The sequence below is a fragment of the Biomphalaria glabrata genome, chromosome 5 (genome assembly GCF_947242115.1).
Source record: "Biomphalaria glabrata chromosome 5, xgBioGlab47.1, whole genome shotgun sequence".
NCBI classification, from domain to species: Eukaryota; Metazoa; Mollusca; class Gastropoda; family Planorbidae; genus Biomphalaria; species Biomphalaria glabrata.
This window is the reverse complement of record NC_074715.1, coordinates 34,582,569-34,606,249: the sequence shown is the minus strand read 5'-3', so window position 1 is coordinate 34,606,249 and position 23,681 is coordinate 34,582,569. Positions and strand designations below refer to the sequence as shown.

The following is a 23,681-nucleotide window of genomic DNA, read 5'->3' as shown; positions in this document are numbered from 1 at the left end:
ACTTATCTTGCATCGTTCAGAATCAATCACTTCTTTCTACTGCCACCATAGAAAACTGTGTGTCAAGGATTGGCCTCTTGACTGAAATAAGAAGTTAGAAATGTAAAAAATCGTCTCTCGAGACGTAAAATGCCTCAGAGTATAGATTTCTATTAAAGAAATGGCAAAAATGCATTCCCTCCTCGGGTTCTTTTTCTATTGTCCTAGAACATATTTTGATTGAAAGTCTAGAAGGATTTACTCCTTGCTTGAACATAAAAGGTTGACTGATATCCAATGCTAGGTTTGCACATGATATAAATTTTATAGGAGTAAATGTAAATCAGATACAAGAAGTTAAGTCCTTAATAAATGTTGCAACTAAAGTATTTGGCATGGATATTATTACTAAGAGAAAATGAAGTCATTATAAAAATATTAATAATTTAACTCTTTGTTGAACATATTTAGGGAATAGTTCCTGGATATATAAAAATATTCAGACAATCTTTTACCTTTGTAACTTATTGTTTGACTAGAGAGGTCAATCTTTGATTCACAGTTTATGTAAAATTGGGTTAAGTTTAAATAAACTAAATGTTTGCAGGCCTACATAGATCCATCCTTATATTAGAAACATTTTAGAGAGACATTTTGATATGAAAATGTTATGTACGAATTGCTTTTCAGAGTGATGTTATAAGTATACGTTTATAATTTTTCCGTTTTTATTTTATATTTTTAGGAGTTAGTCACTCTATACGTTTCTAAATAGGTCAAATTTTCCAGTGATTCCTAACTGTATTAAACTTTTGGCCTATTTAATTTCCGACATTCGCGGCACTGCCACTTAGCTAAAATGATACGAAAATGAAATTAGCATAGAGCAGAAGCCATAATACTAGTGTCATGGAGTGTGTGTGTGTGTGTGTGTGTGTGTGTGTTTCTATGGTGGCAGTAGAAAGAAGTGAGTGATTGATTCTGAATGATGCAAGTTAAATAACATTGTTCATTAGCGGTCTAAGTTAAGACAGATGTCTCTAGAATGTGAAGACTAATTTCATAGTTGAAAGACTTGTTTCAATGAAATTCGCACTTAAGTGCTAACATACTATTCATTTAATTACTTGTATTTTGAACTGTTCTTGCATGTTGCCCCAAACTATTCAATAGCCTAAGGCCTAAGGAATAGGGGAAGGCGACGGTGAAGTAAAAAGTCTTATTGTATTATAGGTTGTTCAGTTTGTTTTCAAATGTAAGACAACCTCAAATAATTCTTTGAACATTTATTACTTTATTACGGACGTGCCCTCTTCAGGCCTTGCGATCTATGTTTATGTAGCCGACGGCTAACTAAATCACAGTCTTTAGCAGGATTCGAACCCTGGTTACCTAAGCTTGGAAGTGTTTTTACTTTTCGGTCTATTCTTACGTATTGACCTCCCTCTTAATTTGATCTGTAACCTTCTTCTACTGCTTCAGTCCCATCCTTTCTATACTTGGCTCTGACCCAAATTCCTCTGGAGAATCTTATTGCGAGCTCTAAAAGTCACCCTGGCTAAATGTTAGGTGTACCTGCTCCTCTCCAGTTAGAACATTTTCTAGTTTACAAATCTAAATGTTATCTAAGAAGTACTATTTACGAAATAAAAAGTGACTAAATGTATAAGTTTTTCTTCAAAAATTATGTTGGCTCTAGATCTAAGTCTAGTACGCAAGCCAAAGTTACATTTATTTTTTTACTTTAAAATATTATAAGTCTAACCAGAGTTTTGTCCATGTGACCAACAAGCTAGTAATTCCTTACTCAGCGATATATATAGATTTAAATTTCTAAGAAAATCTTTTAGTCGTTTATTGAGATTCGCGGTACGCGCCCAGGTTCCGTGCAGGTTCCTGAAGGTTTCATTAAGTTCTGATTAGAATAGAGGTGTTGTAAAATCAAAGCTTATATAAGGGGCAAATGCATATATACAGTTGCAATTCTCATTATTGTAAGATTTATTTCCCTCTTTATAAAAAATAATGTTATGATTTACCACTAATTAATTAATTAATTGGTTATTTCTTTATTGATTCGTGTTTTGTTATGGAAAATGAATAATTATGTTAAGTTTCAACTTTATCCGAGAATAGGAATGGGGAGAAATAACGTGTACAAAATTTGTACCTGACGGACAGACAGATAAACAGATGGAGTGAGTTGAAATAAGCTTTCTAAGAAACTCCTGACATGTCCATTTGGTTTTTAGACAAATGAACCAGCTGAATCAACGTAACAAAGCTCGGGTATCAACTAGTAGATCTCTAATGTCTACAAACGATTTGTGTATTTTTTGCAAACATTGCTTTTCGAAAAACTTGCACTTTTAGATCGCTGCGGGAATTCGAACGTAACAAACCAATTAAACACAGAAAATAACACATTTACACTATTATTTGGTCTGTATTTCCTATGTCTAGTTTGTCAGATATCTTTTTATCTAGAGATCTAGATCAAGATTAGCTAAGAATTTATTATTCTAGGTAGATCTAGATCTTCGTCAGAGCAGCCACTGGGCTAAAGCAATTTGTATCTAAAGATGCTCGACAATGGTAACAGTATCAGCGTGTAAAGTTTAACTTAAATCAAGATACGTAAACAAAGGGGCTCACGATCTAAAATCTAAATTATTCTAGACTAGATTATTATTCAAAATATCTCGATAAAATATGTGGACCTAGAACTAGAATTAACATTTATCTAAATCCTTACTCAGACAAGACCTAACTGATTCAGACATCATTCAGATGTAGAGTATTCACCACTAGATTGACTTACTTTTTTTTATTATTTACAAATTACAGACGTAATTTCAAAAGAGAAGATAATTACGTCCCACGCCTTTCGTGTGTCAATCTAGTTTAGCGGTTCTCAACCTTTTAAGCTAGCCGACCCCTTTTTACAGTATACCACACTGCCGCGACCCCCCCCCCCCCCCCCAATAGACATACACGGTACCTCTCATTGAAGAATAGACAATAACAATCCTTATTTTTGATGGTCTAAGCCATTGATGCCCAACCTAATTCGACCTGTGGGCCATATGAATTTCCAACACTTGTGTCGCGGGCCAAACGAATGAAACGGTACAAAAACGAATTAAAAATGAACAGAAACTATTAGATTAGAAACCCTAGGATCTAGAACTTACATTAATAAATTGTATATTAGAAGCTTTTCTTCTTTTTCAAGCGCCAGAAAATGGCTTGATTTCTGTCCTTATAATATGAGCAACGTTGTAGCTAGCAACGACTCATTTTCTCTTTTTAGTAAACATTCCCATCGATCCTCCAATCTGTAGGCGTAGTTAAACTATCTTGTATTCTCGGTTTAAATCAAGAATGTCACAATGTTTGTTTTATAATGCCGTTTACGTGTTTCTCTTTTTAAAACAGACGCTTTTTCTTTGCAAATCGAATATATGTTGGCTTATTATCAGTTTCCTCAAAAAGTAAAGATCCGTTCACTTTTTCTGGTAGATTCTACATTCAGAGCTCTATTTAATAAACGTACGAATATTAAAGGTCATGGTACCATTTAACTAAAAAAAAATGAAGGCCCTAACGTAGGTAAAGATACTTTTGTCATCATTTTTTTGGATGGGGGGTTTTCTACAATTTGTGTTAACATTTTGGCGGGCCGGATGGAACCACGTCGTTGGCCGGATCTGGCCCGTGGGCCGTATTTTGGGCACCACTGGTCTAATCCAACCCCTGGCAAACCCACAGGTTGAGAATCCCTGATCTAGTTGAATCTAGTCATACATGTTATCAGTGACTTTGCTAAGTCTTTGGTTTTCCTGGTTGATTCATGCATCACATTCCACGCTCTAGTGGCAATAGAGAAGAAGGGACACTTGTACGAATTGTCCTACCATGAATAAGAAATGTGCCTTTATTTTTATGTGCTTTTTTTGAATATTTCATTAGGGTTTATTTTTTTTTATTTTTTTTTTTGCATTTGTAAATTATGGCTCAGAGTTTTATGTTCCTTTTTTAGTCTTCTTTCCTGAAGTGTCTCTAGCTTTAGTAATTTTACTAATGGTCGAACTTTAATAAAATGTGAATATTCGATCATCTTATGCAAGTTTTGGATGTTCCTTCTGAAAATGACGTTAATTATATCTAGGCAAAAGTCCGGTCCTCCTCTAGGAATACAGTGGATGATTGTGATTGTGTTCGAACTAGAACTCATCGTGACGACAGTCCAAATAATAAAGATCAACTTCTATATAGTATTACACTACCAGCATTAAGGAGTTTCTTTTCTTTTTGCCAGCCAGAGTGTTAAATTGCAACATTACAGACTCATTTGTCTTCTTTTCCTGGTATCTGAGACCCGACATTTCTTTGTAGCATTTACTCTGATGAAAAAAGAACAAACCACGTGGTCTGTAGTTTGTTGCTAAATAATAGGCCTAAAACATTTGCTTTAAATATTCTCTCTTGTAATAACAGATTCATGACAATAGATAAAAACAACACAATTTTGTAGTACTAAAGACAGTAAGCTATTATAATTATAAAATCTCATCCCCAGACAATCCGATGTTCAGATGCTACAAACTATTTTGGTGCCTAATGAGTTTCTGATCGTTGTGTTCCAATGACTAAGATCGTGAGATTGTCGTAAGAAAAGCAGAATTTTATTTTTTGAACGAAAATGAAGCGACTCAAGACTATTGTGGTTAGCATATTTTGTTTATTCCTATCATTCATTGAACAATGTAGGCTAACAGTAACTTGAATTTGTGTACCTGATTATATCGATTATTTATAATATGTGTTTATTGTATAAGTATAGTTCATGTATGCAATTTATATCAAATACTACTGTAATTTCCAGAAATCAAAGAAAACTCAGTTAGACATAGCTCACAGCAGTATGAATGATTTCCAGGCTCCTGAATACACACGCCAATCTGAGAATGCAATTTTTGTATATTGCTTGTTAAGTGACGGCCCGGTGTATATTCACAAGGTAATCTGTGCAATAGTCAAAAGCAATAATAAGATATTCAAAAATCAATCCCTGAGCAGTTATATTGTTTAAAAAAGGAAACATTAATTCTAACGGTCTTTTATAACAAGTAAGCGATGACTTAAATTGTTTTAATGAAAATCTTTTGTAGAACCATTATATACTTTAACCCTAATATAATTTCACATCATAAAATGTGCTGTACAAACACTATGTTAGGATGATGTCTTCCTTACACTTTGGTTTCACATGTTTCCAGTGTTCCTTCAGATTTGAAGACATTTACATCTTAGCCTTACCTCACGCAGGACGGCGAGGAATGCAATCAGCAAGAGGAAAACCTTAATCAGTTTTAAACACACCAATAAATAAATTATATGACAAGTCATCTCATATTAAACCCTTTTGATCCCTATTTCCTAAAGTGTGCTCAATCAGGAGACGCAAAGGAAGTCTCACGGATTATCAGTAAAGATCCAAGTCGAATCAACGCAAAAAGCAAAATGGGAAAAACTGCTTTGCATCTGGCAGCCCACAATGGTCATTCAGAAGTTGTGGATACACTGATCTCATTCAATGCTGGTCAGTTGAATATTTCTTGAAATAGATCTAGTTCAACAAAATGAATCTAAGAAAGATTTTTTTCTCGTATTGGTCTAAACATGCTGTTGGGTGTATCTTACGTAGATCTGAGCCTGCAAGACAGAGATGGAAACACTGCTCTACATCTGGCCGTTATATCTGCCAATGCACAGATAGTATCTATGCTGTTACAGAGGGGCGCCTACCCCAAAGCCAGAAATCACCGAAATATGATGGCCGTGCACGTGGCAGCTGAACTAAATAATGTTGAAGTCATAAAGGTGAAACACTCATACATGTAGCACACTCATACATGTAGCACACTCATACATGTAGCACACTCATACATGTAGCACATTCATACACGTAGCACATTCATAAATGTAGCACACTCATAAATGTAGCAAACTCAAAGATAACACACTCATACATGTAGCACACTCATACATGTAGCACACTCATACATGTAGCACACTCATACATGTAGCACACTCATACATGTAGCACACTCATACACGTAGCACATTCATAAATGTAGCACACTCATAAATGTAGCAAACTCATACATGTAGCACACTCATACATGTAGCACACTCATACATGTAGCACACTCATAACTGTAACACACTCATAAATGTAACACACTCAAAGATAACACACTCATACATGTAGCACACTCATAAATGTAACACACTCATAAATGTAACACACTCAAAGATAACACACTCATACATGTAGCACACTCATAAATGTAACACACTCATAAATGTAACACACTCAAAGATAACACACTCATACATGTAGCACACTCATAAATGTAACACACTCATAAATGTAACACACTCAAAGATAACACACTCATACATGTAGCACACTCATAAATGTAACACACTCATAAATGTAACACACTCAAAGATAACACACTCATACATGTAACACACTCATAAATGTAACACACTCAAAGATAACACACTCATACATGTAGCACACTCATAAATGTAACACACTCATAAATGTAACACACTCAAAGATAACACACTCATACATGTAGCACACTCATAAATGTAACACACTCATAAATGTAACACACTCAAAGATAACACACTCATACATGTAGCACACTCATAAATGTAACACACTCATAAATGTAACACACTCAAAGATAACACACTCATACATGTAGCACACTCATAAATGTAACACACTCAAAGATAACACACCCATACATGTAGCACACTCATAAATGTAACACACTAAAAGATAACACACTCATACATGTAGCACACTCATAAATGTAACACAATCATAAATGTAACACGCTGATAAATATAACAAGGGGGGGGGATGGACGTTAAAAAGTCATAAGAAAATTAGTCACCAAACTCCATTGAAGAGGCGGGGATATATTGAATTTAAAAAAAACGACAACAAAATCCCAAAGGAAAACAACACTTTCTAAATTTTATAAAGCAAAACTATAGTTACCAATATCTATCAGTCACTGATCTCTAATAATAAAGCGTAGTAATAAGAAGATTTGATATTTTGCCGACAACATTTAATAGAAGATTAGCAGGATAGTGTAGTGTGGGTAATAGTAGATACCTCATTACATGTATCTTTTTTTGTTTCCAATACCGGAATGAATGCTGCCTGCTAGGGGAACTCAACGCTCACCCAAGGCAAGGGAGAGGTGTCTACTGTCGTTCCACTAGCTCCATAAAGAGCCTAGTCTAGGGTACTAATAAACGTCTGAAATAATGAAGTGACTGAATGTAATGAATAATAATTACATATACACACATATGTGTGTGTGTGTGTGTAAGGGAGGGGAGCAAACCCCCCAATACCCCCCCCCCCTGAAAAATTCCTAGCTACATCAATGCTTGTAATTAGTGTTTAAATGAATTCATGCTTTTCTATATTTCAATAAATGAAAACTAACTCCAGAGTTGATCTTAGTAGCCCTATCGGGGCGCCTGTTCAAACTTCATAATTTGACAAAAAAAGGCTTGATATTAGAAATATGTTGGTTTTTTTTTTAGCAGAAAAATATTTGCTTTTAACTTTTTGTTTTCTTTTTGCATGATCAAGACTTTACTGGACAATGGGGTGGACCCAAGTTGGAGAGGGGAAAATGGCATGACAGCTTTACATTACGCGGCTGCTAAAAACAACGGAGAAGCAGTGAGCATTATGGTAATGGACACAGTCGTTTTTCTTTTGTTAAATTGAAGCCATTATTAGGACTTGTTAAAATATCATTAGACGTGTTACTATAAATAAAACATTTATTGTCAGTTGGTCTAATAACGCTTATCATTTGAGCAGCAGGGTCCACAGAACAAACTTTGGTTGTTAATTCATTACATAACATTTATTATTTAATATAGACCTACAGTCTTATGACTTCATTTTTGTTGTACATTTATTATAACATCTAAACAAAGTTAATAATAATTGATACTAATATTAGATGTATAGCAACTCTATTTCCAAAGCAATACCTACTCTATACTGAAGCATTGTTAATCTTCAACAGATGGAGAATGGAGCTCAGCCAAACGTTAAAGATGACCGTGGCTATTTTGCGATTCACACAGCTGCCAGGTGCGGCGCATCAGACGCAATAAAAGCTATATTAGATGGAGGTCAGTTCAGTTATATACACATCTTTACAGTTCTATTACATACGTTGTTGACATATTGTCCAAGATCCAGGTTGAGTTTCAAAAATGATGTAGAATTAAATTAAAGTTCAGTTATATACACATCTTTACAGTTCTATTACATACGTTGTTGACATATTGTCCAAGATCTAGGTTGAGTTTCAAAAATGATGTAGAATTAAATTAAGAGATCTCGTTTCAGTTTTTAAGTAGGATTCTTTTTACGCTCGAGAGTAGGGATGAAAATCGAAGTATCTTCTCATTCTTAGGAACAGATTTTGTCTTGGTTAATGCGTTTCTATAATTTATCACAACAGTTATGGACTGACGTCCCATTGTTAAACAAAACATGTCCGCTTACAAGAGATCTTGCAGAACATGGTTGGACATGAACTACAGATGAGCCTATTCTAGTTTCTTACACTAACAGTTTTTCCTTATTAGCTTAATTTCAGTAGAAGCACTACATGTTAAGTTGCTTCCTTGCAGAAGTGAATTGATTTGAAGGTGTAAAAAATTGGCTAAAAGTTACTCAGAATTCACAGGGTTGCACGTACATGGTCAGCCATCAATTCCTGATAAGCCTAGGCTAGTCTACTACTACTGTACTTCAGTCACCAGTGGAAGCACTACTTGTTCAGTTATTAATTAGAATTTGATTGATCTAATAGTGCAAAAAAAGGCTAGAATTTGGCTGCCCAGAATCCAGGGGGTGCAAGTGCATCTCTTTGCACCCCCCTGCGGGCGCCCATGTCTCAGAGCTGAATCAGGAGGACTGCGAACGTATTTCTTTTTGATTTGGGGAGGGAGGAACGTCGACATTAAAAGTATGAGAAACACTGTGTTAATACACAGAACTGTTTGCATCGATTACATGGAAAACAAAATCAAGCTGACATATTGATCTGCCGTTGGCTTTTGTTAAAATATGCTTATTTTTTCTTCCCCAGCTATAAAATCGAGTTGGACTAGCCATCAAATTTTATATCTCAAAGACAAAGAAAATAATTTTCCTCTTCACTCAGCTGTGAACAGCGGCGACATTAAAGTAAACGATAAATAGTGTGCATCTCTCTACAAGGTGTTCTCTGTCTCACTCTGTTTAACACTGAGATAGTCAGAGCAAACAAGTTTATCTTTGTTTGAATATGTTAAAAAAAAATGGTCAAACTCTATTTTAAAACTACAAATATTAACCTTAGGAAAAAATAAATAAACAATGTACTAAATACAATCAGTTCAAGATGTGTAGACTTTATTGAACTCTTTCAATAATTTGGTAAAAAAATAAGCACTTCAATGAAATGTTTTTTTTAAATTGAAAATGTATTTCTCCCTCCTTCCCTCTTTCTCTCTCTCTCTCACACACACACACATACACTCACACACACACTTTTTTCTGTTTTTTCTTTCACACACATGTACACATTAAATAAGCCTCGCTCTTCTAATTAGAGTTTCAGCATATGTATAGAACAATTGCGTGAGCAATGAAATATTAGATCATTATGTAACTGGTTGTGACCAATTCATTGAGCACTAGATTATTAGACCTAACCAATGGTAAGAGAGGTTCTATTGTCTAATCTTTCACTGTCTTATCTCCCTAGTCTGTGAGAGTTTGTCTTTCTGCTGGAGCTTCTCTGAAAGTTCAACAGGTCAGAGCATATTTAACGTAATATAAATTAAAATAATTAAAGACATTGAAAAAAGATCTTGAAATATTAGTAAGAGTTGCAATCTATGTTATAGGAAGACGGATCGACTCCATTGCACTTTGCCTGTGCCAGTGGAAACTTAGAAATGATTCAAGTCATGAAGGAAATGAATAAAGATGAATTCATGACCACAATTACTGTGCTGGACGCCATGAGGATGACTCCCCTTCACAGGGCAGCACTCTTCGATCACACCTTGATCATACAGTTTTTAATTGAACATGTAGGTAGACTTATGTATATGTGTATGTGTGTGTTTGTATGAGTGTGTGTGTGTGTGTGCCTTTATCACACAACAGACGTATTTGTGGGATGTGTGACTGAGAGGCCAAAATAGCTTGGCTATGGCTTGGCCACATAACAAGGGGGCTCTAGTTCGAATCCCGACTCGAGCAAAATTGTGCTTTCAGAGCACTTAAAAGCAGAGCCGCCATTTATCCGCCAAAGGGATTGGATCCTGTCGCACTAAGCATGATATAAGCATGAAAGATACACTAGATAAAAGCAATTTTAAGAAAGTTCTAGCCTCTGGTGATTTTGATACTTTGTTGATTATGTTGTTTTATCTATAGCGTGCGGAATGCGCGCTGGATTTTGTTCGGTTGTCTCAATATTCCCGGGTTCACATCCTGCCCGCTACCATCTCCAGTCGTCATTCTAAAGTTTAGGACAAGGAAGTAGTTAATCTTCAACTTTGAAGGAACATCCGTAACAAGAAAAAACATTTTACAGACATTTTTTTTTACATGTATGTCTATATAACTAAACAGTCAAATATCTTGTAAATGTACAGACCAAAGCAGTCAAATATCTTGTAAATGTACAGACCAAAGCAGTCAAATATCTTGTAAATGTACAGACCAAAGCAGTCAAATATCTTGTAAATGTACAGACCAAAGCAGTCAAATATCTTGCATATGTACAGACCAAAGCAGTCAAATATCTTGTAAATGTACAGACCAAAGCAGTCAAATATATCATGTAGATTGAGTGCATGACTTCTTGCAAGCCTTCAGGTTTAGATCTAATGTTGAATGTCTCCTCTAGGGCGCCGACATAAATTGTCGAGATATCAGCAACAGCACTCCACTTTTATTGGCGGTTTCCAAATCTTGTTGGGCGGCTGCCCAGCTTTTAGTTATCAGTGGTGCAGACGTCAGCTTCAAGGATAAAAAGAACAGGAATTTCATCCATATCGCTATTCAACGTGGGGGCAAACTGGATCAAACAGGAGTGACTTTATTGAAGGTACACACGATAGTAGCTTTGTCCTTAGCGTTCACCTATCTCTGAGTCTCATGGGGTACCACATATTATCTCTCGACCGTCTTTCTCCATTCCTCTCTTGAATTTTTTTTCAATGACCGGCCAGTCCATTCTTTGATGCTGCATTCCTTTAGCTTTCTCTGTACCGTGTGAGCTATGAAGACCTCGTGAAATGGCCATACAGTTTTACCTTGTACACGAAGCTAAAGAACCTTTTAGAGAAGATAGTTGGTTTAGTGCAATAAAAATAAGATGTTAATTATAGGACTTAAGCCACCTTTTCTTAGCATGCGCTTTGTATGTCAGGTTTCAGTAAAGTGAACTAGACCTACATATTTTCCGTATCTTGTGCATACAAAGCCATTGTCTGGCGGTATATTGAAGTTTTCCATTTGTATTCTACGCTTGTTCTCTACAAAAGGTTTGTTCTGGGTCTCCAATGTGTGTCCTGGGGTCTTTGTGAGAGCTCTACAACTGTCTATTTCAGAGGCCATCTGCTGCCAGCTACTTTTCTCTATGCATGTAAGGGCGAAATATCGTCTGAGTTGATCTTTTTAGCGTTTAAAGGGGGGATATCGAAGTGAGGTATAAAGTTACTCTTAACACTTTATACTGTAGAGATGAAAGCAATTTGCTAGTTTCAAATTGGGTAGATAGAAGATTTGATTTGAGTATGATGATGTATGTCATAGATGTAAATAGAATATAAATAACTTTGTCTCCCAGGAGAAATAAAAAGTTGTACTTATTATTACAGAAATTCGTGGATAAGGACTTTAGTTTTATTAAAGATGTATTAAAATATGTTCCGTAGTATAATGAAACTATTTGCAGAAAAACGTAATCTCTATCCAAAATGAGAAAGATGATTATGGGTGCATACCTCTTCACTACGCTGCAAAAGAAGGTCATCTGAGTGCCATCGATGAACTGATTAAGATGGGCTCAATAGCTACATTAAAGAACAAAGATGGTCAATCCTCGTTTCACTTCGCTGCCAAGTAAGAAATGGTACCTATTGGTTCATTATACATAAATGATCTTATCTGTGACAAAGGGGTTAAGAATCATATTCGCTAAGTAATTCTCATATCAAAGTTACTAACTATATTTAAAATAAATATTTGCAATCATTTCTATCTTTAGATTATTGGGCTGTGTCTACAAAGAGAGAACGAAAAAGAGTGGAACAGAGAAAGAAATAGAGAGAGAGAGAGAGAGAGAGAGAGAGAGAGAGATAGTCAGAGAGGGAGCGGGAGAGAAAAAGGGCAAATAAAAATGGAGAAAGATTGAAATGCAAGTAAAGGTTTAATTATAATTGTAATACAAGTGAATTTCTAATATTGATAGTTTTTTCTTTATGCATGGATCCATTACATTCGCGGCTTTCATTGCGCCGCTATTTTTGACAGCAGACACAAACAAGATTAAGTACCATGGATGTGTGTGTGTGTACATAAATTATCTCTATTACATTCTGAACCTTTATTCTTTTGGAAGACTTTTATTGTGCCCTAGAATAGGTTCTTCCTGGAGTTAATGAAAAAATTGTAGACTCCTCGCCTTTGCCAGCAAGGGGCCTGGGGGAGAGCTGAGAGCTCCCCCAGCGCGGGGCGGAGCCCTGCCACCAAGCACTATTTCTGTTTTTGAAAGCCAACCAACAAAATGCAGATTCTGAGGTATCTACAGTGCATTATCCTGTTATTAAAAAGTTTTATTTCAAAAACCTAATGCCAAAAAAAAAAGAATATTCTGAGGTATCTACAGTGCATTTTCCTGCCATTAGAAAGTTTTATTGCAAATGCTTAATGTGCAATTCTTACTGATGTAGACCCTCCCGCGCCGTTCGGCGCATTTGCTGGCAAGGTGTTTCCACAGAAATCTGTCACTGGCAATGTCTGAAACCTCTTCCCACCTGCTCTGAGGACCTCCATGAAAGTGTGGCGCCAAGTTGTACTAGGATGTCATCGCAACTCTTATGCGTAATTCATTTTGTCGGAGAACATGCCCCGCAAACCTCATGCGACGCTCTGTCACAACCTTACTAAGGGGGTCGACTCCCATTTCGGCAATGGATTTTCTTCATTTAGACCCTATCCCTATAACTGACTCTTAAAAGCCATCTTTGTAGAGCCACATTTAGTGCTTTTCAATTTCATTGCACTTTATTAATGGAGCACAGCCACTGGTAGACATGTGTAACTTCTCTTGACTACGATCTTGGAATTAGGTGACTATTTTGCTTTAGATTTTATATCGAAAAGTGAAGTTTTATCGTAAAAATCATCTGTTGGGGGGTTTTAACCTAAAATATATCTGGAGTTGTTTTTTAAAATTCAAAACCACATTTGTTTATTTTAGGTGAAATTTTAATACTAAACCATCACTTGCTTAGCACAGCCAAGGGGGTCATAGAATTTGGTGACTGTAGTTTGCTTTAGAAATAATATTGAAGAGAGAGGCTTTCAACCTTAAAACGCTCTGTATGGGGATTTTGAACTCAAAACTATCTTGAGGGGTTTTAAACTTTTTAAAAAGCCATCTGGAGGAGAGGGGTTGAAACTCAAAATCCCCCATTGGTTTGGCAACGCTCAAAGAATTTTAGTGTGTAATTTGCTTTTTTTTTATATTGAAGAGATATTTTTTAGCATCAAACCCCTCTGAAGGGAATTTTAAACTCAAAATACCCAATAGGGTTAGCTACGCTCATAGCATTTTGATTGCGAAATTTTTATTTTTATTTTGAAGATTTATTTTTTAGCTTCGAACGCCGCTGGTGGGGGGTTTAAACTAAAAAAAACCTTTGGCTATGCTCATAGCATTTTGAGTTCGTAATTTGCTCTTTTTGTTTTATATTGAAGAGGTATTTTTAGCTTCAAACCCAGCTGAAGAGGGGTTTAAACTCAAAACCACTTTGGCTTCGCTCATTCAATTTTGAGTTTGTAATTAGCTTTTTTATATTGAAGAGGGGTTTATCGTAAATTTTGGAGAGGGGTTTAAAATCAAAATCTTCCTTAGATGTGCTCTTGGAAATTTGGGATTGTCGTTTGTTTTATAGAAGAGGGGGATTTAAATGCAAAACCCCCCTGGTAGGGGGTTTTAAACTCAAAACCCCTGGGTAGGGGGTTTCAAACTCAAAACCCCCTGGTAGGGGGTTTTAAACTTTAAACCCCCTGGTAGGGGGTTTCAAACTCAAAACCCCTGGTAGGAGGTTTTAAATTCAAAACCCCCTGGTAGGGGTTTTCAAACTTAAAACCCCCTGGTAGGGGGTTTTAAACTCAAAACCCGCTGGTATGGGGTTTCAAACTCAAGACCCCTTGGTAGTGGGTTTCAAACTCAAAACCCCCTGGTAGGGGTTTTTAAACTCAAAACCCCCTTGGCTGTGCTAAGGCTAGTGAGGGTTTAGTATTAAAATTTCACCTAAAATAAACAAAATTAAAGCAAAAGATCAGTCACTAAACTCCGACTCCCCCCCCCCCGCGGGAGATTTCATTTCGGGTTGAACCCCAACCCCCCCTGGCTACGCCCATGTTAAGTACACATATAACATGGGTAGGACCAGTAAAGCTTACAATGAACCCGTAATACCAACATTAAAACAAAACCCTCATAATACCAATGTTATAACTTTGTACAATTGTTTAAAAAACGCCCACTTCATACTAGGATAAAACAAAGCCTATCATGTACCATTGTTGTAACGGCCTGTTTTGTTCAGGTATGGTCGATCTGGAACTTGTATTGCTCTACTGAATAGTAACTATGGTCCCCAGCTGCTGAATGAGGCAGACATCAACGGACTGACAGCTCTTCACATTGCAGCTTACTATGGTCACACCAGGATTGTCCATTTGCTGCTCCAGAGGGGGGCAGTTGTCTGCAGGTAACAGTAGCAAATTATACATCTAGTACATTGAGATTGAAAGTTCTGTGTTCAGATATGTCACTTTTTTAGATGGCCTATTTGGTGCTTGATATGTGTAATACCTGTGTAGTTGGTTATTATGAATATGTAGAAAGCTACAGCAGCGTTTAATTTAAGGGGAGGGGTTGCAATGTCTTAGCAGTAGGATGGCGCTGTAGAGGGTGCTTGGCCAGTTTGTGTTCTTTTTTAAGAGACTAAATTGTATTTTCACTGTGGTTTTGATTCCATATTAGAATACTAACCAATTAAAATGTTAATGTTTCAAAAATTAAAATATTTTATCTCGTTATTACAACATTAAAAAATATTTATATTTTTCACGAGAGGCGTGCCACAAACCGCCTCTATATAGGTGTCACCCTGAGTGATTGTGAAGGCTCGTTGTATAGGGCGAGCAACACCTAACTAGCACTTGCATACTCTTAAGAAGACTGAACTCGATTTCTTAAACTTCTGAACATATATACATGAAATTCAAATATGTCCATCAGATAGTCAGACACTGAGACACCACACAGATCAGGCTACTTATAAGAACAACTTCTTCTCTTCTAGCACAAACATCTGACCACTGAAACTTCCATAAGGGCCGTGAGATCCACAGGGCAATGAGTAGACCAGATAAAAGGGATGCATGGTGGCAACTTAATCGTGCGGTACAGGCCGTCCTAGCCCAGTTCCGAGTCGGTCACTGTCCAATTGGTGCTTACTTTGGACAGTTTCGAGAAAACTACGACACACGGTGTCGCCACTGCATCGAGGACGTCGAGACAATAGAACACATTCTATACAAATGTCGAGTTCTGCATGAAAGTCGATCGGGACAAGGATTTGATAGCGAGAGCACTGGTTCATGTGCGGCATTAGGCCTGTCTTTTTACGGGGCAAGGATTTGATAGAGAGAGCACTGGTTCATGTGCGGCATTAGGGCTGTCTTTGTACGGGACAAAGCGACCTTAAAACTCACTGCTCGCTTCCTGTCACGTGTTCTAAGCCAACTCTTCTCTATTCTCCAACTCCAGCTCCAACTAAAAACCACTTCTGCCAATCCAATTTCATTTACGTTGCTCCTACAGCCCTACATCCCATTCACGTGCATCTCTTGACAAGGATCGCGTGAACTTCTCAAGAACTGGGTAAAGTAAGACTCTAAATTTAGCCCTAGTATTAAAAACCATATCGAACAAGGTGTACTGACAGCTAGATCAAACAAGGTATATTGACAGCTAGATCAAACAAGGTATATTGACAGCTAGATCAAACAAGGTATATTGACAGCTAGATCAAACAATGTATATTGACAGCTAGATCGAACAAGGCAAATTGACAGCTAGATCAAACAAAGGTCATGAGGTAAAAAATGTACAATAACAAGCTGGTGTCAATGGTTACACTTGACTTGACTTCCTTTCTCTCATCTTAAAAACATGACTATTGTACTTAAACCTGTTCTGATGTTTTTGTTTAGGGATTACAGTGGCAATTCTGCACTTCATCTTGCGTCTTCTAAAGGCTTCACGTCTACAATGAGGGCTTTAGTGAGTGTCCATTCTAATTTAATAGACGAGTCCAATAGGGATGGGGTAAGTTATTTCATTGACATTTTACCAACCTATGTCTTAACAATGATTTGCCAATTATGCACTGCAGCAAGAGTTTCGATTTCAATCACGCGGGTAGAACCAAGAGTATGGGAATCTACGCACCTCTAGGCCTTAAGTTTAAATAATATCTGCTATCGAACACAAATCATTGAAACAATCGAGGATTTTCAAGAGGCATTTAAAAACACAGAAATCGCCTTTTTGTTCAGTTTTCAAAATTAATGATTCTGTTTAACTTATTTAAGCAATAAACTGTAGTCACATTGAAAAAGAAGAGAAAGCAATATTCAGAAATGTGGGGGTGTGATATGACCTGAAGTTAAACGTAAGAAAGTACAGATGTGGAAGATTGGGAGAGAGATCAGACAACAAGACATCAATGTCAAGGACGCTTTAGTGCAAACTTCCTGTTGTCAACTGAATAATGAGATTTACTTGATGTTACAAGCTTAGAAATGTGATTTGGCAGTGTCTTAGTGTGCACACAAATATTGTATACATTTTAAAATACAAAACCTGTAGCACTTACTCTATTCTGTACATCGGATGAAAGGAAATGCTAACTATTTAACTGCCAATGATGACAGCATTCAAATGAGACCATCTTCGCCATATCTTCAATGTATTGATATTTTTGGGACAGGCTTCCTTTTTTTCTGAAACCATGACCTCCCCATTTCTTATTGGTAACAACAACTATATGTTTAATGTTATTTTTTCGTAAATTGATGTACATCAAAAAACTTTTTCTGGTGATGAGTTTACACACTCAAAAAATAAAATGTTTCCAAATGGATGTTTCTTATGACAGATTAGAACCAATTTGTATTCTTATTTCAATATTACATACAGTATAGGAGAGTTTGACTTTTTGTTTTTACAAGGCTGATATCAACTCCCTCTGTCTGTCTGTCTGGTAAAAGGTTTGAACATATTTTTTCTCCCATTTCCCATTCTCAAGTAGAAACTTTTCACAATTATTCATTATACCTGACAAGACATAAATCAGTCGAAAAATTTAACCAATTAGTTAATAAATTACTTTGATTAATTATTTTTTAACATCGAAATAAGTAGAATAAATGCAAATTAATGAGAAATGTCGATGGATTAAGTCCCCTTATTATGTTTGACACGTTTTTTCTCCCACTTCCCATTCTCGGATCAAGTTGAAATTTTGCATAATTATTCATAGTCGATGACCTTACACTAATCAATCCAAAAAGTAACCAATTAATTAATCACCTTGTATTAATTAATTTAAAAGGGAGCTAAACTATGCCATTGTAATATAAATGACAGTTCTTACCCTTAGATAAGCTTTGTTTTTAAAAGTTATCTTTTCTTTTGTTCTATAGCTTTTTTAGTTTTCAAAATCAAAACTTTACTTAAACTGTCGCTCGAAATTTTTTGTTTGTCTTAAGGATACGCCACTACATATGGCTGCGAGGAACGGTCACGCGATTGCGGTACTGTATCTTCTCACCAAAGACGCAAAGATTCTTTATAACTTTCAAAATGAAACTTTCTTTGACTGTATCGTAGAACGAAGTTGTACAGAAGTTGCCGTGGCTGTTGTCAATCATGACAGGTCAGGACATTCCAATGTAGAATATTAAATATTTCATATCTGAAAGTGAAGCATTAAATTGTCACCAGTAACTAATTTGAAAAATAATCAACCTTATTAATAGTTTGTTATTCAATTGATCAAGATAGCTTTTTTGACATTAATTCTAGAAAGCACTGAAATCTTGGTGTAGGGATACAAATAACAAATCAAGGGAGCTAAATTTGGAATATATCACATTACGCAGCTCCTGTTGTTTTAACGTCCCCCGAAATTGGAATAGCTGCTATTAGTTTTGTGTGGTCTTTCCGTCCTTCCGTCCAGTTTAGATCTAGTAAACTAGAAAAGACATTGAAAATCCGACATCATATTTTAAACCATTCAAAGTTCTGATGCAACGACTATTTTTTTCTTTTCGAAAGCGAAAAATTAAACTTTTAAAATCAACTATGCAAACGTTTTTTTATTTATAAAAATACACCATTTTTACAACTATTCACTATAAATAGTAACAAACATGGGAGGCTATTTACTAAGTGAGATGACCTTATAACCATATTTTTAACACTTTTTGAAAACGGTTTTAGACTTTTGTTAATTTTTTTATTTTTTATTTTATAATTGTTTTGTCAAGTATGTTCCGTCATATTATTTACTACAATTACGAAAAAAAAATTTTACTTTTATTTTTAAATTTAAAAAAAAGTTTACCAGAGGAAAGGGACTTCTTCATTAATAACTCAAGCTTCCTTCATCTAGCGCATTGGTAAAAAAAATTATATCAAACGTCACAATGGTAAAAGTGTCAATGGATCATTATAAAATATATTTTCCATTTATTAAGTAACTCATTGAATAGAATACTGATTCAAATGTTGTTTTTAAAAAAGAATGTTGATACGAACTTCGGTTTAGTTATAAGTTTAAAAAATACTGTTTACTGTTGCCGACCTGTCTTTCGTTGAGTGCCTACCCTAGAGTCACAACAATTTACAACAATTGGCGTCAGAAGTGGGATTTAGGCAGCTCAACGAAAGGAAAGAATGACTACGCTGAAGAAGCTAGACGAGCTTAGCTGTAAACAGTTAAAAGAGGAGCTCCGAGCCAGGGAGCTGAGGATCTTCTGTGACAAAGAGAAGATGAGAGCCAGTCTTAGACAGAATCTGGTTGATGAAGGGGAGGATCCCGAGACCTACCTGTTTGAGGTAGAACCAGATATCAAAGAACTCATGAGTGCCGTGCTGAAAGAGGTCAACGAGCAGATCCGTACCATGATTAAACAGATAGGTACCATTACCTCACTGAACAAGACTGATGTATCGTTTGATACCGTGATGAACAAGACCGATGACCAGATAGCTACCATATCGACAGGTATAAACAATCCGCTACTCAACGGAGACGCCGTTGATGGTGGTGTTGTCTATGACTGTAATAGCGGGCCGTGTTAGCTTGGCTCCATCGACAAGAATTCTAACGTTTGTTGTGACAGCGCTGAGTACAGATCTGATCAGGTCATCGTGATTCCTGCCTGCACCCAGACTTTCAATAAGAACTGTGCTGATGGGGCCGCCTCGAGGGGAGAGTATGATCACCGGAAGACCTGCCAACAAAGTCTTGACCAAACCGACGTTTGTCCTGATACCAGCAGCAGCAAGAGAGGCGCTGATGGTGGTGCTGCAGCTGGATTTGTGCACATAGGACGTTGCCCATGTGCCCCACAGACATGTCTTTCGGACACGCTTGAAGATTATGCCGTGTTTGACAACCTCGCCTCCTTGGGTCCAATGGTGCATCGAGAAAGCGTGCTGGAGCAACGTATAAGACCAATGGTCTTGATGACCACCGCCATGACATCCACTGCCTCTCTTCCTGCCATGAAGCACCTGAATCTGTTCGGGACGAACAGATCTGAGAAGGGGGCAATATTGTAACCACGCTCCCGCGCTACACTAATGGTGCGCTTCTGAGCACTACTGAACACGACTAGTGAAAGACATATTGAGACAGGAAGAAGGACTGTTGTGAGCCGGCTAAAAGTCATGGGAGTCTGAACAGTCTGGTGCTGAGTGCTGTCCTGTGTGATACTAGGAAACTGTGTGTGAGACCTGGAGCGACACTGGGAAGTGTGTCGGTGGTCTGTTCTGTGTTCTGGTATGAAGTAGGACTCTTAGAACTTAAGACATATTACTCCCTGTGACTTTATAGCAGACGTCCAAGTCTAACTAGTAACTATTACTATTTGTTGATGCTTATACTAGTTATACTAAATAAATGCATCGTTTACTGTTGCCGACCTGTCTTTCGTTGAGTGCCTACCCTAGAGTTACAACAATATTGATAATTTGAACAAAATTTAAATTATTAAGGCAATATCATAACTTCCGACAGCTTAGTGGTGCAGATTTAGGCCCATTTATTATGTAAACAATAGTATCACATTTAAAAATGAATCGGATACGAACACCATTATCCGGTAACAAAAGGCCTACTATTCATGATCATAACATTGACCTAGGTCTATTTATTATTAATTAGATTAAACGTGTAAATTCATACGAGTTCTATTCTAGATATATCTTCTATATCAAGATTCTATATCTAGTACTAGATCTAGATCTAAACTAAATATATAGAACAATAAAAACAACACAAGATACAGAAATTTTACTAAGAGAATTAGATGAATTATAGAAATGGGAATCTAATTGGAGCATGTCTTTCCACCCAGAAAAATGTCAGTTATTAAGAGTAACAAAAAAAAAACTAAAAAAAATTAATTCCACTTATCTTGTTCATGGTAAACTAGTAATACAGACTAAAAACGCAAAATACTAGGTGTTATAATAAATGAAAAACTGTCATGGAATCCCCATATTGATGAAGCTATCAAAAAATCAAACAAAGCATTAGGGTTTATTAAAAGAAACTTCTATAAATAAAAAAAAGAGTATAAAACTATAAAACTAAAATGTTATTTAACCTTGGTTAGGCCAATAATATATTATGCATCCTCTGTTTGGGACCCCTCAACTCAAGAAAACATTAAGAAACTGGAACCAGGGCCGGTTTTAGGCCACTGCAACCTATGCGGTCGCAGTGGGCCCCGCTCTTTCATAGGCCCCGCGCTAATTCTAGGTGTAATTATTAAATTGCAAAATATATACGAAAAATTCCTGGAAATCTCCTGAATTTATTAAAATCTTCTGAAAAATCATAAAAATCTCCTAAAACTAGACAAAAATTTTATTTGTGGGTGTCATTCATTGCGGAAAACGCCAATGCTACGCGCGATAAAAGAAAAAAAGGCATCAGCTTTCATGTAATAAAATGCAATAATAGGGCGAATTTTCACCTTAATCGGAAGTTACAATACTTTATTAGCGGCCCCCGAAAGGGGAAAAGACGCTATTAGTTTTGTGCGAAATGTCTGTCCGTCTGTCCGTCCGTCCCGTTTAGATCTCGTAAACTAGAAAAGATATTGAAAATCCGTCATCACAATATTTTAGACCATTCAAAGTTCTGATGCATCGGCTACTTTTTTTTTCTGAACGCGAAACATCTAATTTTTAAAATCAGTTATGCAAGCATTTTTTTTAAAGAGAAAAAGCTAATTAGTATGTATCATTTTAGAATTTTAATTATTCTAGTTCTACTTAAAACATACTTATGATATAAATAATAAATGAAATAATTCGATAAAATTAGTACCATAAGTAATATTGAACTTTTTGATCGTATTATGATTTATAACAGTGCTCTAAACAAAACGATTCATTCTGTTTCACCTCTGACTCCGTAGGTGGACTGAGGTCATACAGACCTATTCCAGAATACATGGATCCTTTCTGCTAGGACTTATTAAGCATTTGCCTTCTGTTTGTTTGGTAATGCTACACGATAGAATAGACTTACACAATGATACACATTTATTAAGTAGACACATTTATTTACCTACCATATGATTGCTATATACCATATTAGATATTTGTGTTTAAAATTCTCTTATTGTGCAGCGCATTCTTTTTAGAGACTTCTCTCATATAATTTCATCTTTCACAAACTTCTGCAATGCAAGCTATTGATACACTTTTTATTTCTAACCAGACTATCCTTGACCGATGCCAAACCTTGTCAGAGGATGATCCTAAAAGTCTAAACTTTCATGTAGGTTTACTCTAAAAAAATACAAAATGATTGTCAGGTGATGATTCTAGAAGTCATTGAAAAATATAAATATTTTTGGACCCTGGAGGGAATCGTCTAAAATCTATGTAGATCTACAAACTATTGACGAACGCAAACGGCACACAGCAAGTTACAGTCATGAGTTTCATAGTTGTATACATTGGTGAAGTTCTCCCACTGCAGTTTTTCCATCATGCATATTGTTTTAAAAACAATAGTGCACATTAAAATAGATCTGTATTTAATTGTAAATAAAAATCACTTTCCCATAGCAATGGACTTAGTATATATTATACAAACTATATAGAGATAGGAGGTAGTAATATAGTCGTAACCAAGGCATAAAGCATTAGCATAGTACCAAGGAATAAAGCATTAGCATAGTACCAAGGAATAAAGCATTAGCAAAGTACGTTTCTACATCAATACTGTTGTTCAGTGTTTATTGAAGTCACTCATTAGTAAGAAGCTATTCGATGCTCTACTTCACTCACTCTGAATAGAATTGAAAACATGCAGAATGCTATCCGGGAATCTCAATTTATTGGTCGGCCACGTAAAACTCTTCTCCAAACCTGACCCACTTTCTTGTACATTTCTCATTCCTGGTTATTAGTGTTCTTGGTGGAGTTTTTTTTTTTTTTTAACATTACCGACTTTTGTGTACGTAAAATATATTCAATATTTTAGAATGGTTCATATATGAATAAAGATTGCTAGAAGAGATTCATTCCGAATCACAAGAATTGCATTCATTTTTTAATAACTGCTCTAATCATGTTGATTGGATGGCAGGTAATAAGACCCTGCGGTTATGACGCTTTTAAAATCCTCATTAAGATCATAAATATAGCTTACATGACTGATTTATAAACACGCCTTGTCAGCTACTGATCAAACTCTTTATAACAATTTTTATCTGCTTTCGCCATTCCGCTTTCCCTTACAAATATGAATGTAACTAAACGGTATGTGCCAGTTAAAAAAATGTTTTACTGCTGACCTTCAGATAACTTACTACTTTAAATATCTGGAAGTACCCAAAAAAGTGGCAGGGACAACAAGCACAAGTTTAGAAGATAACCATTCTCCATTACAGTCTTTAAATGTGAGTTCTTTCCAGTTAATGTATTACACCTTTTTGATTTTAATTTTAC

The 23,681-nt window shown here is 36.1% G+C and overlaps 1 protein-coding gene across 2 annotated transcripts in view; it reads left to right on the top strand.

Moving 5' to 3' along the window:
* Positions 1–2,425: 2,425 nt before the first annotated feature.
* LOC106061149 (transient receptor potential cation channel subfamily A member 1-like) overlaps positions 2,426–23,681 on the top strand; it is a 39,876-nt gene continuing 18,620 nt past the window's right edge. For both annotated transcript variants that reach the window (XM_056031105.1, XM_056031104.1), the window contains exons 1-18: positions 2,426–2,574; positions 4,562–4,708; positions 4,868–5,002; positions 5,428–5,584; positions 5,690–5,865; positions 7,679–7,783; positions 8,127–8,235; positions 9,204–9,301; positions 9,864–9,911; positions 10,006–10,194; positions 11,019–11,219; positions 12,072–12,238; positions 14,956–15,120; positions 16,631–16,745; positions 18,191–18,357; positions 22,139–22,223; positions 22,444–22,503; positions 23,534–23,632. In XM_056031105.1, the coding sequence (XP_055887080.1) occupies positions 4,685–4,708; positions 4,868–5,002; positions 5,428–5,584; positions 5,690–5,865; positions 7,679–7,783; positions 8,127–8,235; positions 9,204–9,301; positions 9,864–9,911; positions 10,006–10,194; positions 11,019–11,219; positions 12,072–12,238; positions 14,956–15,120; positions 16,631–16,745; positions 18,191–18,357; positions 22,139–22,223; positions 22,444–22,503; positions 23,534–23,632 (2,100 nt within the window). In that variant the 5' untranslated portion in view covers positions 2,426–2,574; positions 4,562–4,684. The remainder of the gene's footprint in view (positions 2,575–4,561; positions 4,709–4,867; positions 5,003–5,427; positions 5,585–5,689; positions 5,866–7,678; positions 7,784–8,126; positions 8,236–9,203; positions 9,302–9,863; positions 9,912–10,005; positions 10,195–11,018; positions 11,220–12,071; positions 12,239–14,955; positions 15,121–16,630; positions 16,746–18,190; positions 18,358–22,138; positions 22,224–22,443; positions 22,504–23,533; positions 23,633–23,681) is intronic.